This window comes from Pongo abelii, chromosome 17 (genome assembly GCF_028885655.2).
Source record: "Pongo abelii isolate AG06213 chromosome 17, NHGRI_mPonAbe1-v2.0_pri, whole genome shotgun sequence".
In the NCBI taxonomy this organism is placed as follows: Eukaryota; Metazoa; Chordata; class Mammalia; order Primates; family Hominidae; genus Pongo; species Pongo abelii.
In genome coordinates this window covers 68,120,286-68,136,929 of record NC_072002.2, presented here as the reverse complement: position 1 = coordinate 68,136,929, position 16,644 = coordinate 68,120,286, and the positions used below count along the sequence as shown (strand labels likewise).

Here is a 16,644-nt window from a genome sequence, read left to right as displayed (position 1 = left end):
TTTCTCTCCTTCCAGTAAGAGATATAACCCCTTAGGTTTGGGTAAGTGATATGATCTCACTTCTTAGAATCGTTTGTTTGCCTTGAATCACTGTGTTTATGGTCATCAAGTCATTTCTACGGGATTAGTGGAGGCTTTTCTCTGATCACCTACACTGGACCTCAATGCATAAAAACTTTTTTTTTTGAGATGGAGTCTTGCTCGCTCTGTCTTCCAGGCCGGAGTGTAGTGGCACAATCTCAGCTCACTGCTACCTCTGCCTCCCGGGTTCAAGCAATTCTCCTACCTCAGCCTCCTGAGTAGCAGGAATTACAGGTGTGCATCACCACGCCCAGCTAATTCTTGTATTTTTAGTAGAGACGGGGTTTCACCACGTTGGCCAGGCTGGTCTTGAACTCCTTACCTCAAGTGATCCACCTGCCTTGGCCTCAAAACCTAGTTTTGAGCTCCACAGTTGCTAGCTGACTACTTGATTAAGTTAGTTAAATTTTCATAGCTTAACTTAGTCTCCTATAAAGTAAGGCTAATAATGTATACTTCATAAGGGTAGATGAAAGGATAAAACATAAATCTATAACATTTAAAGCTTAATTCTTAGGTAAATAAGTTAAAATAGAAAAAAATAACTATTTATATAGTTTATTGTGACCACTCTTTCATTTTTTACGTAAGATAAATTATAACCTCATGACTTTGGCATCCTTCTTGCCATATATATCTCAATCACCAGTTAGGCTCTGTTCAGGATGACTGTTCTTGCTTTTTCTTCTACTTGGAGGGCTCTAGTCTGACCTATTCGCATGGCTTCCCCTTCACTTCCTTAAAGTCTGGGTTCATATTTCATCTAAATAGAAAGATTTTCTCAGCTCCTTATATAAAGCAGTAGTTTCTAGTCCTTGCTATCCCCTCTACCATGCTTCCTTTTCTTCAGAGCACCTATCACTATCTACCTCCATCTGAATATAACTTATACTCCTTGGGTGTAGGGACTTTATTTATTGTTTTATCTCTAGTACCTAAGGTAATATCTTGCATATGTAGACCTTTAATAAGAAATGTATGTTGAATAAACACATGAATGAAAGTTTTCTAAGCTACTAGTGATGGGTATGAACTCTGTGAAATGTGACTTTTTGTAGCTCCACAACTTTTCAATTATATAACCTAAGACAAGTTAAATAATATCTCTAAGCCTCAAGTTATTTTTTTGTAAACTCCTATATTACCTCTAGGGTTGTCTTAAAGTCACTGCCTGGGTTTGCCTACTTAGAATACTTTCTTGTGTGTGCATGCTTCAGCCAGAGTAATCTCTACAAAATGCAATTCTAATTAATTCACTATTTTTTTAAATCAACCTTTGATGACTTGCTTAAATCAAAGTAAGTTATTGACTTAGACATCCTTAGATAATGTTTAACATTCTTAACTTTGTCTTGTCAGATTTAGAACCTGCTTATCTTACAAACCTCATCATATGCCAACTCTGTGTTTCATTCTTGATGGCCTTTTTCAGTCCCCAAACAGCATCATTGTCTTGACTTTAAAAACCACACTTACCTTACTCTCTATTCCTTCCCCTCAATCGTCAATGTATTTTTGCATACCTAATTCTTATTCATCCTTCAGGTCTCAATTTAAATGCAAGTCTGTCTGTTTGCCTACTGGTCTATCTATCCATACATCCATCCATCTATCCAGCCTTCCAACCTTCCAACCATCCGACCATCCATCCATCCATCTATCCATCCATCCACCCATCCACCCATCCTAAGATGAACTGTAGTTTTCAAGCACCCAATCAGGTTTTAACTATAACAATGGCAACTTCATATACCTCAGCTAAAATGTCTGTCTTTCTTTGCTATTCTCCAAGCTCCATGAGAAAATAACCAAGTGTTTCTTATGTATTATTGTATCAAAGCTCAGCATGGTGCCTGATGCTTAGTAAGATTTCTATAAATATTCTTTGAATTAATATGCAGTCACATGGCAGGGATTAACATTATTATGGAAATATCAACTGTTGATTGTTTAATGCTACCATAATTATTTTAGTAAAACCAAATTTGTGGCTGTAGAAAAATAATGAATGACAGTAACGTATTCAAAAAGAGAAAAAGAGGAAGACGAAAGAGAAAGAGAATGAGATGGAGGAGTTCAAGAAAGAGGAAGGATGACATGAGAAAGAGTAATAAAAGAACTAGGAAAAGAGTAAAAGTGAGGAAGACATGGAAAGAGAGATTAAAAAACGGAAGGGAAAAGAAAGGAATATAAAGTTTTTACTCTTAATTTTTACTGGAATAATTTCAGATGTATCAGTTAAGGAGTAAGAGAATTTCATTGTTAGCTATAATAGGCGATTATCTTGTGCTGTCACATTTTCAATACATAGGAGTTTATCTTTACCTTTAATTGACACTAGTTTTGATTACCTAGCTTTAAGAATACTTATCATATCTTACTTCTTTTCCAAGGACCTCTCATTTTTATGAATTCTTACCTTTTAAATTTCTAACTCTAATTCTATATATTTCTGCTTTATTATTTAATGTTTTATGCTGTCACTTCATTACCCATTCCTTTTAAATTTTATTTTAAAATTTTAGTCTTGATGTTTTTATTTCCAGAGCAATTTCTCATTTGCTAATTTTGAGGATTCTGCTTATATTTAATTTATTAATATATAAATCTTATATGAATCCTAATATCCTACTGATGAATGTTTCAGGACAACTATCAGCTAAGCAAACAAAGTAGGTTGTCTTTATATCAAGAAAAGGTAATGATAATATCATAAGCAAGTAAAAAAATACATATAGATGTTTTTCAAAAGCCTCATAAAAAAGCAAGAGAAGCTATATTATATAGTTATAGTTCATGACTACTATTATAAATTACACTAATTCTTGTGAACGAAATGGTTAAGGTCAACTATTCAAAATAAAATAAATAGAAAATATATTATTTCAGATGATCTTGAAAACAAGTAACTTGTTATGAGGACCATGATTATTGCATAATCAATGCTATGTCATTCATGGGCTAGCACTATTTACATGGCATTGTTGAAGACTATGTATTCACTAATGTTTCCCTGTTGTGTTTTGCATGTGAACATATAGTAAGAATCAATGTCCCCAAAGTTGGAGTTCATTCCTTCTTTAAGAGACCTTTTAAAGCTGAGATAACAAGAAGATAATCAGAGTGATAGTAACTGGGAAAAAGTCTTACCATCTAGATCATTCTCTGGAGTCTCTGCAGTATACCAGTTGGAAGGTGGTCCAGTACCATTGACTGTCATGGCTGACACCTGGAAACTGTACTGACTTCCTTTCTCCAGTCCTATGAAAGAATTTTCCACAGGGGGGAAGAAAGTTACTATGCACCAAGTATTCCTACCTGGGTTTCAAAAAGCTTCAGCAAAATTGTAACAATAGTGGACATGCTTTACATTGTTTGTGACTGTTGTGGTAATGATTATTTTGACTAAAAGGGTGGAAATATCATAGCAAGAAATCAAATTAATTTTATACATTCTTATGAGTTTTTTTCCAGTTTATAAAAATGTGTCCATGTAAATAGCCTCAGGGCAGATGCAGAATATAAAATATAAATGATGTAGAAATAATCAAAAATTGCATGGATCATTTTCCCTTACTGTTCAGAAGATCCATGTCTATAAATCAAGAACAGTCAATCTAAAAATTTATGTCTCCATCATTCATTCAAGGTCTGTGATTATGTTTTCTTTAGGCCAAAAATCAAGAATCCAAAGACAATGCACTTCAGAAGAAAATATTAGGGCTTTTGTCTCTTAAAACCATCTTTCAAGAATATTTTGTTTTGCATTAGCTTCCACACAAGAGATATAGAAAATCAATCCCTATGATGATTTTGGCATAATATCGTGCACAACGATCACATTAGGGCTTATTTCAAAATGCACAGAGAACATAGGTAAACTAGAGAGACCACATGGATCATTTATCTGATATATGAAAATTTTTGATGTAAGTGACTTTCCTCTTACAAAAAGCTGAAAGTAGCTCATTAACATGATAAATTATTGTAAAACAAATGACATTTGTGAAAAGATCATAGGACATTTTTGAGGCTCAGACTAAATGATCAAGTTCTTAAACCTCAAGGAATTAAACAATCCTGATAAAGATAATAATGTAACTGTTATCCCCCATTCATCTGAAATAGTGCAAATATTTGGTGTCAAGAAAAAAAATGCATAATAAAAGAAATTACGCTCATGTACAAAATTACATATTTGAAGATTTTTTGCATAGGAAGATGAATACTTAGTAGTAAGGGGAATTCAAACTTACTACTAATAGGAGATGGTATTTTAAATAATGGTTAGAAAGGATTAGTTATTGTCAAGGAACAAACAGTGCCTTCAATAGACAGTACAATTAGACCATTTGATAAATTCACCTACATAATGATATCTATAACACAAATTTCTGTCCTCTAAAGAAGCTTCTAATTTTATAAAATAGACTAGAAGCTCCATGAAGACATATATTGAGACTGTCATTGGTGCTCTTGTCTTTGTTATTAATATTATTCAGGTTTTAATTGTATATTCATAGGGCCCACAATAGTACCTGAAACAGGGAAGATGCACACACAAAACACTTGAAAAATCCACTAAAACTAAAACTTAACATAAAGAAAACATTAGGTTAATATACAGCATTCAACCACATCAACAAGATGGCAAAGAGATGGTTCGAACATAAGGCCTTTGTCATTCCTTAAGTAGGCTCGTGCTCACTTTGGTTTGTTAACATGGTACTGATCTAATTTTGTTCATCTTTTTCACCATTTCATAGGCACTGTTGTTGATTACAGAGGCAGAGGGGTTACAGAGATTTTCTGGGAAATTAAAAAATTAATAGGGAGAGAACCCTGAGAAGAAATGGTTACCTACTCATAACAGCTTATGAGTTTCATAATGCTCTTATTTAAAATAAAGTTCTAATCCATCAAAAATGTACTCTTGGCCGGGCGCGGTGGCTCATGCCTGTAATCCCAGCACTTTGGGAGGCCGAGGCGGGCGGATCATGAAGTCAGGAGATTGAGACCTTCTTGGCTAACACGGTGAAATCCCGTCTCTACTAAAGACACAAAAAATTAGCCGAGTGTGGTGGCAGGCGCCTGTGGTCCCAGCTACTTGGGAGGCTGAGGCAGGAGAATGGCATGGACCTGGGAGGCAGAGCTTGCAGTGAGCAGAGACCGCGCGCCACTGCACTCCAGCCTGGGCAACAGAGCAAGACTCCATCTCAAAAAAACAAAAACCAAAAAACAAAGTACTCGTGTGTTATGTAGAAGTTTAACTTCATTTTTCTTTAAAATGAATAAACAATCATGTCAATACTTTCTCCAGTGATTGATTTGAAATACCCTCTGTGATGGTCAGTTATATGTATCAACTTAGGTAGGCTACAGCTCCCAGTTATTCAATCCAACACTAATTGAGGTATTGCTGTGAAGGTATTTTGTCGATGGGACTAAAGTCCATATGTAGTTGACTTTAACTAAGAGATACTGCCGAAGTCTATTTGGATGGCCCAGATTCAATCAGAAAAAAGACCTTAAGTGCAGAACTGAGGCTGCCCTGAGGCAGAAATTCTGCCCTGCCATGGCTGTGGACTTAGCTTGAGAGCTCTAGCCTGCCCCTCTTAATGGCCTGCCCAGTGATTTTGGAATTGCCTGGCCGGCCATCATAACCACTTAAACCAATTCCTTGCAATACTTTTCTTAGTATGTATTTCCTGCTGGCTCTTTCTTTCTCTGGTGGAAATCTGACTTATATACCTGTTTTAAGTAAAACAAAGTCTGCTAACAACTTGAAGTTATCATTAGAAAGCAATTTAGATCTTTATCGGTTTAAAGTGTGTTTTATCAGAGATTAGGAATGCAACCCCTGCTTTTTTTTTTCTTTCTTTCCATTTTCTTGGTAAATATTCCTCCAGCCCTTTATTTTGAGCCTAAGTGTGTCTCTGCAAGTGAGATGGGCCTCCTGAATACAGCACACTGATGGGTCTTGAGTCTTTATCCAATTTGCCAGTCTGTATATTTTAATTGGGGCATTTAGCCTGTTTACATTAAAGGTTAATATTGTTATGTGTGAATTTGATCCTGTCATTATGATGCTAGCTGGTTATTTTGCCCATTAGTTGATGCAGTTTCTTCATGGTGTCAATGGTCTTTACAATTTGGTATGTTTTTGCAGCGGCTAGTACCAGTTTTTCCTTTCCATATTTAGTGCCTCCTTCAGGAGCTCTTGTAAGGCAGACCTGGTGGTGACAAAATCTCTCAGCATTCGCTTGTCTGTAAAGGATTTTATTTCTTCTTTGCTTATGAAACTTAGTTTCGCTGGATATGAAATTCTGGGTTGCCAATTCTTTTCCTTAAGAATGTTGAATATTGGCCCCCACTATTTTCTGACTTGTAGTGTTTCTGCAGAGAGATCTGCTGTTAGTCTGATGGGCTTCCCTTTGTGGATAACCCAACCTTTCTCTCTGGCTGCCCTTAACATTTTTTCTTTCATTTCAACCTCGGTGAATCTGACCATTATGTATCTTGGGGTTGCTTTTCTCAAAGATTAAAAAAAAAAAAAAAGAAGGGCATTACATAATGGTAAAGGGATCAATGAAACAAGAAGAGCTAACTATCCTAAATGTATATGCACCCAATACAGGAGGACCCAGATTCATAAAGCAAGTTCTTAGGGACCTACAATGATACTTTGACTCCCACTCAGTAATAGTGGGAGACTTTAACACCCCACTGTCAATATTAGACAGATCAACAAGACAGAAAATTAAGAAGGCTATTCAGGACTTGAACTCAGCTCTGGACCAAGAGGAACTAACAGACATCTACAGAACTCTCCACCCCAAATCAACAGAATATACATTCTTCTTAGCACCACATTGCACTTATTCTAAAATTGACCACATAAATGGAGGTTAAAAAAAACTCCTCAGCAAATGCAAAAGAATGAAAATCATAACAAATAGTCTCTTAGACCACAGTGCAATCAAATTAGAACTCAGGACTAAGAAACTCACTCAAAACCGCACCACTACATGGAAACTGAACAACCTGCTCCTGAACGACTACTGGGTAAATAAAGAAATTAAGGCAGAAATAAATAAGTTCTTTGAAACCAATGAGAACAAAGACACAACATACTACAATCTCTGGGACACAGCTAAAGCAGTGTTTAGAGGGAAATTTATAGCACTAAATGCCCACAGGAGAAAGCAGGAAGATCTAAAATCGACACCCTAATATCACAATGAAAAGAACTAGAGAAGCAAGAGTAAACAAATTCAAAAGCTAGCAGAATGCAAGAAATAACTAAGATCAGAGCAGAACTGAAGGAGATAGAGACACGAAAAACCCTTCAAAAAAATCAATGAAACCAGGAGGTGGTTTTTTGAAGAGATTAACAAAATAGACCACTAGCCTCACAAATAAAGAAGAAAGGAGAGAATAATCAAATAGACACAATAAAAAAAGATACAGGGGAGATCACCACTGATCCCATAGAAATACAAACTACCATCAGAGAATACTGTAAACACCTCTATGCAAATAAACTAGAAAATCTAGAAGAAATGGGTAAATTCCTGGACACATATGCCCCCTGCCCGCTGCAAGACTAAACCAGGAAGAAGTCGAATCCCTGAATAGACCAATAGCAAGTTCTGAAATTGAGGCAGAAATAGCCTACCAACAAAAAAAGCCCGGCACCAGATGGATTCATTGCGAATTCTACCACAGGTAAAATGATGAGCTGGCACCATTCCTTCTGAAACCATTCCAAACAACAGAAAAAGTGGGACTCCTTCCTAACTCACTTTATGAGGCCAGCACCATCCTGATACCAAAACCTGGCAGAGACACGACAAAAAAAGTAAATTTCAAGCCAATATCCCTGATGAACATCAGTGTGAAAATCCTCAATAAAATACTGGCAAACCGAATCCAGCAGTACATCAAAAAGCTTTTCCACCATGATCAAGTTGGCTTCATCCCTGAGATGCAAGGCTGGTTCAACATATGCAAATCAATGAACATAATCCATCACATAAACAGAACCAAAGACAAAAACCACATGATTATCTCAACAGATGTAGAAAAGGCCTTTGAGAAAATCCAACACCCCATTCATGGTAAAAACTCTCAGTTAACTAGGTATTGATGGAACGTATCTCAAAATACTATGAGCTACTTATGACAGATACACAGCCAATATACTGCATGGGCAAAAGCTGGAAGCATTCCCTTTCAAAGCCATCTCAAGACAAGGATGCCCTCTCTCACCATTCCTGTTCAAAATAGTATTGGAAATTCCAGCCAGGGCAATCAGGCAAGAGAAAGAAATAAAGGGTATTCAAATACAAAGAAAGGAAGTCAAATGGTCTCTGTTTGCAGATGACCTAACTGTATATTTAGAAAACCCCATCATCTCAGCCCAAAATTTCCTTAAGCTGTTAAGCAACATCAGCAAAGTCTCAGGATACAAAATCAATGTGCAAAAATCACAAGCATTCCTACACACCCATAATAGCCTAATCATAAGTGAACTCCCATTCAAAATTGCTACAAAGAGAATAAAATACCTAGGAATACAACTTACAGGGATGTGAAGAACGTCTTCAAGGAGAACTACAAACCATTGCTCAAGGAAATAAGGACACAAACTAATGGAAAAACATTCCATGCTCATGGATAGGAAGAATCAGTATCACGAAAATAGCCATACTGCCAAAAGTAATTTATAGATTCAATGCTATTCCCATCAAGCTACCAATGACTTTCTTCACAGAATTAGAAAAAAAACTACTTTAAATTTCATATGAATTCAAAAAAGAGCCCACATAGCCAAGATAATCCTAAGCAGAAAGAACGAAGCTGGAGGCATCAGCCTACCTGACTTCAATCTATACTATAAGCTACAGTAAACAAAACAGCATGATACTGGTACCGAAACAGATATGTAGAGCAAAGAAACAGAATGGAGGCCTCAAAAATAACACCACACATCTACAATCACCTGGTCTTTGACAACTAGAGAAAAACAAGCAATGGGGAAAGGATTCTCTATTTAATAAGTGATGTTGGGAAAACTGGCTAGCCATATGCAGAAAACTGAAACTAGACCCCTTCCTTACACCTTATATGAAAATTAACTCAAGATGGATTAAAGACTTAAATGTAAGACCTAAAACCATAAAAACCCTAGAAGAAAATCTAGGACATAGGCATGGCCAAAGACTTTATGACTAAAACACCAAAAGCAATGGTGACAAAAGCCAAAATTGACAAATGGGATTTAATTAAACTAAAGAGCTTCTGCACAGCAAAAGAAAGTATTATCAGAGTGAACAGGTAACCTACAGAATGGGAGAAAATTTTTTTTAATCTATCAATCTGACAAAGGGCTAATATCCAGAATCTACAAGGAACTTAAAGAAATTTACAAGAAAAAACAAACATTCCCATCAAAAAGTGGGCGATGGATATGAACAGACAATACTACTACAAAAGAAGACATTTATGCGGCCAAAAATAAATGCAAAAATGATCATCACTGATCATTAGAGAAATGCTAATCAAAACCACAATGAGATACCATCTCATGTCAGTTAGAATGGTGATCATTAAAAAGTCAGGAAACAGCAGATGCTGGAGAGGATGTGGAGATATAGGAATGCTTTTACACTGTTGGTGGGAGTGTAAATTAGTACAACCATTATGGAAGACAGTGTGGCGATTCCTCAACGATCTAGAATCAGAAATACCATTTGACCCAGCAATCCCATTACTGGGTACATACCCATACCCAAAGGATTATAAATCATTCTACTATAAAGACACATGCACGTGTATGTTTATTGCAGCACTATTCACAATAGCCAAGACTTGGAACCAATGCAAATGCCCATCAATGATAGACTGGATAAAGAAAATGTGGCACATATACATCATGGGATACTATGCAGCTGTAAAAAAAGGATGGGTTCATGTCCTTTGCAGGGACATGGATGAAGCTGGAAACTATAATTTTCAGTGAACTAACACAGGAAGAGAAAACCAAACACCACATGTTCTCACTCATAAGTGGGAGTTGAACAATGAGAACACATCAACACAGGGAGGGGAACATCATATACCAGGGCCTGTCAGGGAGTGGGGGGCTAGGGGAGGGATAGCTTTAGGAGAAATACCTAATGTAGATGACGGGTTAATGGGTGCAGCAAACCACCATGGCACGTGTATACCTATGTAACAAATCTGTACTTTCTGCACATGTATTCCAGAACTTAAATTACAATAATAATAAAAATAAAGCAGTTTAGAGGCCATCTAGTGTATTGTAAGTATTTCCCCAAAGGGGTCTCACCTGGCCAGGCCAAACTGTTTATCAGAGTATCCCTTGCAACCATATACAGTAGGGGAGCTCTTCATATCTTCCTTTCTATTACATCTGCAGTGAAGTTTTAGCATCCTGTAGAGATCAGTGCCTCAGGTCACTCTGAAAATCCTGCCAAATGTCTTTGAAGTATTATATTTTATCTTTAAAACACCTTCGACTTTGCTGGGCTGTGGAATCTAACTACAAACACCTAAAAAAGCTAGGTAAAGTATAAAAAAATAAATATGTATAGAATCCCATTATTAAAGAAAATCTTAAGTAATATCTCATCAAATGGCTCATATAATGCTGAATATCTAACAAAGTGTCCCTGTAAATAAAGCAGGAATACTTGTATTGGATGAGAAATTCACCAATGGAGATAACTCACTTTCTAGTTTTGCTTTTTAGAAAAGTTCTTCCTTAGATTGCACTGAATCTGATTTACCATAGTATCACTTACAGATAGACTGCACTAGTTTTATCCTAGTGGGATAAAAACTAATTAAGTTTCTCTTATAAAATGTGTTTATCCAAGACTTTGGATTCTAAATTCAGTACCTTTTGTATCAAACTTTTATCAAGAAAATTAAACTTGTGATCCTTTTTTATACCCAAGTAAGTGCATGATATAAAGCAGAAGCAGAAATTTTGGCTTTTCAGAGAAGCAGTCTGGACATTACCTTTAGAATTCCAGGTTTCAGGTGGCCCTACTTCTATGCTGTGATTTGTTTGGGAAAATTTTAGATGTACTGGAGGCTCTTTTAATAGCTATTTCCTATCTAAAGTGATTAAGTAATAATACATGCTTCCACTTTATAGTGTTTCTTGTGAGGGCCAAATGCAAAATTGCTTGTAAAAGTGATTTATAAAATCAAGCGTTTCATAGATGTAGTGATAACTGACATTGGTACAGTGATTTCCAGGTTACTTTCTTGATTTTTCAAATACCCTGCGATCTTGGCACAGAATACATGATTGGTCCCATTTTAGAGACATGGATAATAAGGCTCAGAGAAATTAAGCTAAGGTATTATGGTGTTTTAATTAAAACTTGGACTATCCTTGGGTAAAGAATCTTGGCTCTGTTCTTTCTTGCTGGGCACCTTCAAAGGCCCACATGCCCTATGCTAGAACCCAAGAGAGACATTGGCAACAAATGTAAAGCACTATGCAGGCATGGAAGAAATATCTGTTTATGATCATTACATCAGACTTGAATAATAGGCAGGTAGGGAGGTTAAAATTGATGGTTCTATTATTTTTGACAGTGGATCAAGCTAACAAATCAGTAATATCCAAAATTCAGCCTCAAGAAGAGTTAATTTGTTCTCTTGCTTAGAAATGCTGCCGGGAGCGGTGGCTCAAGCCTGTAATCCCAGCACTTTGGGAGGCCGAGGCAGGCGAATCACTTGAGGTCGGGAGTTCCAGATCAGCCTTGCCAACATGGTGAAACCCCGTTTCTACTAAAAATACAAAAATTAGCCTGGCGTGGTGGCGCACGTCTGGAATCCCAGCTATTCAGGAGGCTGAGGTGGGAGAATCACTTGTACCCGGGACACGGAGGTTGCAATGAGCCGAGATCGTGCCACTGCACTCAACCCTGGGCCATAGAGCGAGACTCTGTCTTCAAAATAAAAATAATAAATAAATAAATAAATAAATAAATAAATAAATAAATAAATGAATGAATATACCCTATTAGAAAAAAGAGTTATCTTCCAGAGTTATACCAACAATAACCACCACCAAGCAACTTTTGGGGGCCCCAACTCTGATAGCTGATATCAGAACATCTTTCAATGTTGCTTTCTTTCCTTCCCTCCCTTCCCTTCCCTCCTTCTTGCCTTCCCTTCCTTCTTTCCTTCCCTCCTTCTTCTCTTCCTTTCCTTCCTTCTTCCTTTCCCTCCCTTCCTTCTTCCCTTCCCTTCCTTCTTCCCTTCCCTACCTTCTTCCCTTCCCTCCTTCTTCCCTTCCTTTCTTCCTCCCTACCTTCCTCCCTCCCTCCTCCCTTCATCTCCCCACTCCCTCCTCCCTTCCCTCCTCCCTCCTTCCTCCCTTCCTCCTCCCTTCCTCTCCCCACTCCCTCCTCCCTTCCCTCCCCTCCCCTCCCCTCCTCTTCCCTTCCTCTCTCTCTTTCACTGGAGGTGGAGTAAAGAGAAGCCAGTCTGTAATGAAAAGCTTTTTTTTTTTTTTTGAGACAGAGTCTTGCTCTGTTGCCCAGGCTGGAGTGCAGTGGCAGAATCTTGGCTCACTGCAAGCTCCGCCTCGCAGGTTCACGCCATTCTCCTGCCTCAGCCTCCCGAGTAGCTGGGACTACAGGCGCCTGCCACCACGCCCGGCTAATTTTTTGTATTTTTAGTAAAGATGGGGTTTCTCGATCTCCTGACCTCCTGATCTGCCTGCCTCGGCCTCCCAAAGTGCTGGGATTCAGGCTTAAGCTACCGCGCCTGGCCAATTAAAAGCCTTTTTTTGTATGTATATTTTGAAAAGCTGTTATCTTAGATCTAGTTCCTGAACTGGAATAATAGGAATATTTTTAAAAATTTAAATAATTTGGCCAGGAAAGCTTTTATTTAATCTGTTCTAGAGTTAGTCAGCTCCTCTAGCTGTATGGTAATCTTTTTTTGTTTTGTTTTGTTTTTTTGAGATGGAGTCTCGTTCTGTCGCCCAGGCTGTAGTGCAGTGGCGCAATCTCGGCTCACTGCAAGCTCCGCCTCCCGGATTCATGCCATTCTCCTACCTCAGCCTCCTGAGTAGCTGGGACTACAGACGCCTACCACAACACCCGTCTTAATTTTTTTTTTTTTTTTTTTTTGTATTTTTAGCAGAGACAGGGTTTCACCGTGTTAGACAGGATGGTCTTGATCTCTTGACCTCGTGATCCGCCTGCCTCGGCCTCCCAAAGTGCTGGGATTACAGGCATGAGCCACCACGCCCGGCCCGCTGTATGGTAATCTTTAAGTTTTATTGTCCAATAGACATCTTTTTCCATCCTTGTGTTTTTCTCCTATTCCTTTTAATACTGATACAATCACGAATGCATCGCCTATGGTGAGAAACACATTATTTACGGTTTAAGAGGTAAGAATATAGGTTTTCTATTCAGGCAGTATCATTACTTATTAGATGGTTGACCATGAAAAACCAGGCCTCTTTGTTTACTTCCATGCCCTCATCCATAAATTGGGGATACATAAATAAAAACTGTCATAAAGATTAAAATGGAAAATACATACATAGCTTTTAGCATAGTGAATGGTTTGAGTTCAGTAAGTAATAATATGGCTATTATTGTTGTAAATGTTAAACATTGTTTTTAATGTTAATTATCTTTTACAAAGTTATGTAACAGCCTTAGTCACTCACAATAAAGTGAACTAAAGATGACAACATGCATAGTGAAAGGAGCACATAATGAGGAGTTGGACAACACACAATTCACCTGGGATCATCTTCTTAACTAGTGGAGGAACTTAGCCATGTCACCCTCCAGACCTCAGTTATTTCTTCTATAAAATAAGCAGTTTGGCCAGGCACAGTGGCTCACGCCTGTAATCTCAGCACTTTGGGAGGCCAAGGAGAGGGGATCACCTGAGGTCAGGAGTTCGAGACCAGCCTGGCCAACATAGCGAAACCCCGTCTCTACTAAAAATACAAACAAATTAGCCAGGTGTGGTGGTGCATGCCTGTAATTCCAGCTACTGGTGAGGCTGAGGCAGGAGAATCACTTGAACCCGGGAGGCAGAGGTTGCAGTGAGCCGAGATTGTACCATTGCACTCCAGCCTGGGCAATAAGAGTGAAACTCCATCTCAAAAAATAAATAAATAAAATAAAATAAATAAAACAAAACAAAACCAGTTTGGATGAGACGAATTCTGTGTTTCCTGCTATGTTTGTCAGGATCATAAAGTTCAATCTCAATGTGTGTGTGTGTCCTAGATGCTTCTAACTATATCTTTATTGTAAAGGAAGTATGGTGTAACTAGCAATGCTTTTCGTCGCCGTAAAAAATTCAGTTGTTGAAAGTTGATTATCTCTGCAGGTTTCTATCCTGAATGCTAAGTGTCCTCAAGCTCTGTAATTCTTATGTTCTATTTCTAATTTTTAGACCTTCTAGTAAGAGATGGCATATTATTCAAACAACACAATTTCCCCAATGTTAGCCCTGTTATAAAATTGCTATGCTATTATTTCAATTTTTCAGTCCATAAACTATCAATGCATCTTTATTATGTTTATTATATATTGACCATGAAACACAAGAAAACCCTTAAATTCAATTCAACCTTCCCTGAAGAGCAGTCAAAAATTAAAAATGTTTTAAAATTTAGTTGATGTGGGTTCTCACAAAAAACCTGATAGCGATTTCAATTCTTGTTATAACTCTGAATTACTTTGTTTTTGCAGATGTCTCATTATTCTCATTAAAAAAACACATACACACAAAAAACATCTGTCTAACAAATAGAAGATTGTAAAAAAGCAAATGTTTGAGTATCTGCACCTGGATATTTATAACATACAAATGGAGCATTCTGAAATTTCCACTTTTTTAAACAACCAAATCAATAAATCCATGTATCTTATAGGCATTAAAATCATAGGATCAAATCCTTTACATTTTATAGTGCTATAGATTTATATGGAAAATCAATTGCTTTTGCTTACAACAAAGTGTACAAGTTGCTAGATATATCCTGGGGACATGTCTAAACCACAGCCAATCTACCAATGTGTAGCTCTCCCTGGTTTCTTAATGTTTTGTAGCATTGAAGACATATATTCCCACAATGTCTAGCAATGCAACAGGTGTTTCTGTAGCCCAGTCACAGAGCAGGAGAGAGGAGGGAAGGATTTTCCAAAACTATTCAAAAAAAATTGTAAGTGTATGATGCTGTTCATTAACTCTTTTTATTGCTTCAGTTCAAATTTAGAAAGAGTATATATATATATGTTTGCAGTAAATCTCAGGCATAGTTGCACATATAACTGCTCATATTTTGTTTGCATTCCTAAATGCTTTATTATAACTCATGAAATCAAGATGTAACAATATGAATAAAGCCTACACATTTTGCATCCAAATTCTTACAGCTCTATAAAGATGCAAATGGGCATTTGTGAGCTGTTCCTAATAACCAATTAATTCATCTCACTTTGCTTTTGGCTGAAATGATAATAAACCAGAGTGGTGATGGGTTACCTCATGCTGATTAGAAGCTCTAACTGTCACACGTATTTTAGATGAATGAAAATGTAGTACTGAATTATTTATTTTTGAATAAGTAAAGTTTATTAGAAGATACAACTCAAAATGATTGTCCTTGAGAGGAAAAATTAAAAAAGGAGTCTATAGTAGTTTGAATGGTATCCCCTGAGAATTCATGCATGTCTGAAGGATCAGCATGTGACCTTATTTGGAAATAGTGTCTTTACAGTTATAATTAGTTGATGATCCCAAGATGAAGTCATCCTGGATTTCAAGTGGGCTCTATCTCTAACGTCCTAATTGGAAGAGGAGAGAGGCCAGGCAGTGTCTTATGCCTATAATCCTAGCACTTTGGGAGGCCGTGGAGGGAGAATGACTTGAGGCCAGGAGTTTGAGATCAGCCTGGGCAACAAAGCAAGACCTTGTCTCTACGAAAAATTTAAAAAATCAGCTGGGTGTGGTGAAACACACCTGTAGTCCCAGCTGCTCCGTAGGCCAAGGCAGGGGGATCACTTGAGCCCAGAAGGTCAAGTCTGCAGTAAACTATGATCATGTCACGGTACTCCAGCCTGGGTAAGAGAGCAAAACCCTGTCTCAAAAAAACAAAACAAATAAAAAAGGAAGAGGAGAGAACACAGAGAGGAAAGTATAAAAAGATGGAGGCAGAGATTAGAGCAATGCATCTACAAGCCAAGGAAGACCAGGTACTGCCGGTAACCCCAGCAGTTAGGAGAAAGTTGTGGGATGGGTTCTTCCTCAGAGCCTACAGAAGGAGCTGAACCTGCCAACACCTTGAGTCAGACTTCTGGCCTCCTGAACTGTGAGAATAAATGTCTATTCTTTCAAGTTATGAAATTCGTGGTATTTTGTTTTGGGTTTCTGCTGGTGAGAAGGCTAATAGTTGCTGCTCTGCGTTTTTTCAATGATTTTACCTTAAACAGAGGGAAAGTCCTAAATGTTGTGTTATTTAGGGAGTCAGAATCT

The 16,644-nt window shown here is 37.6% G+C and overlaps 1 protein-coding gene across 5 annotated transcripts in view; it reads right to left on the bottom strand.

Annotated features, from left to right (window-relative positions):
- DCC (DCC netrin 1 receptor) overlaps positions 1–16,644 on the bottom strand; it is a 1,201,233-nt gene that overhangs the window by 200,657 nt on the left and 983,932 nt on the right. For all 5 annotated transcript variants that reach the window (XM_024235927.3, XM_054537946.2, XM_063716903.1 and 2 more), the window contains exon 14: positions 3,232–3,342. In XM_024235927.3, coding sequence (XP_024091695.3) covers positions 3,232–3,342 — 111 coding nt within the window. The remainder of the gene's footprint in view (positions 1–3,231; positions 3,343–16,644) is intronic.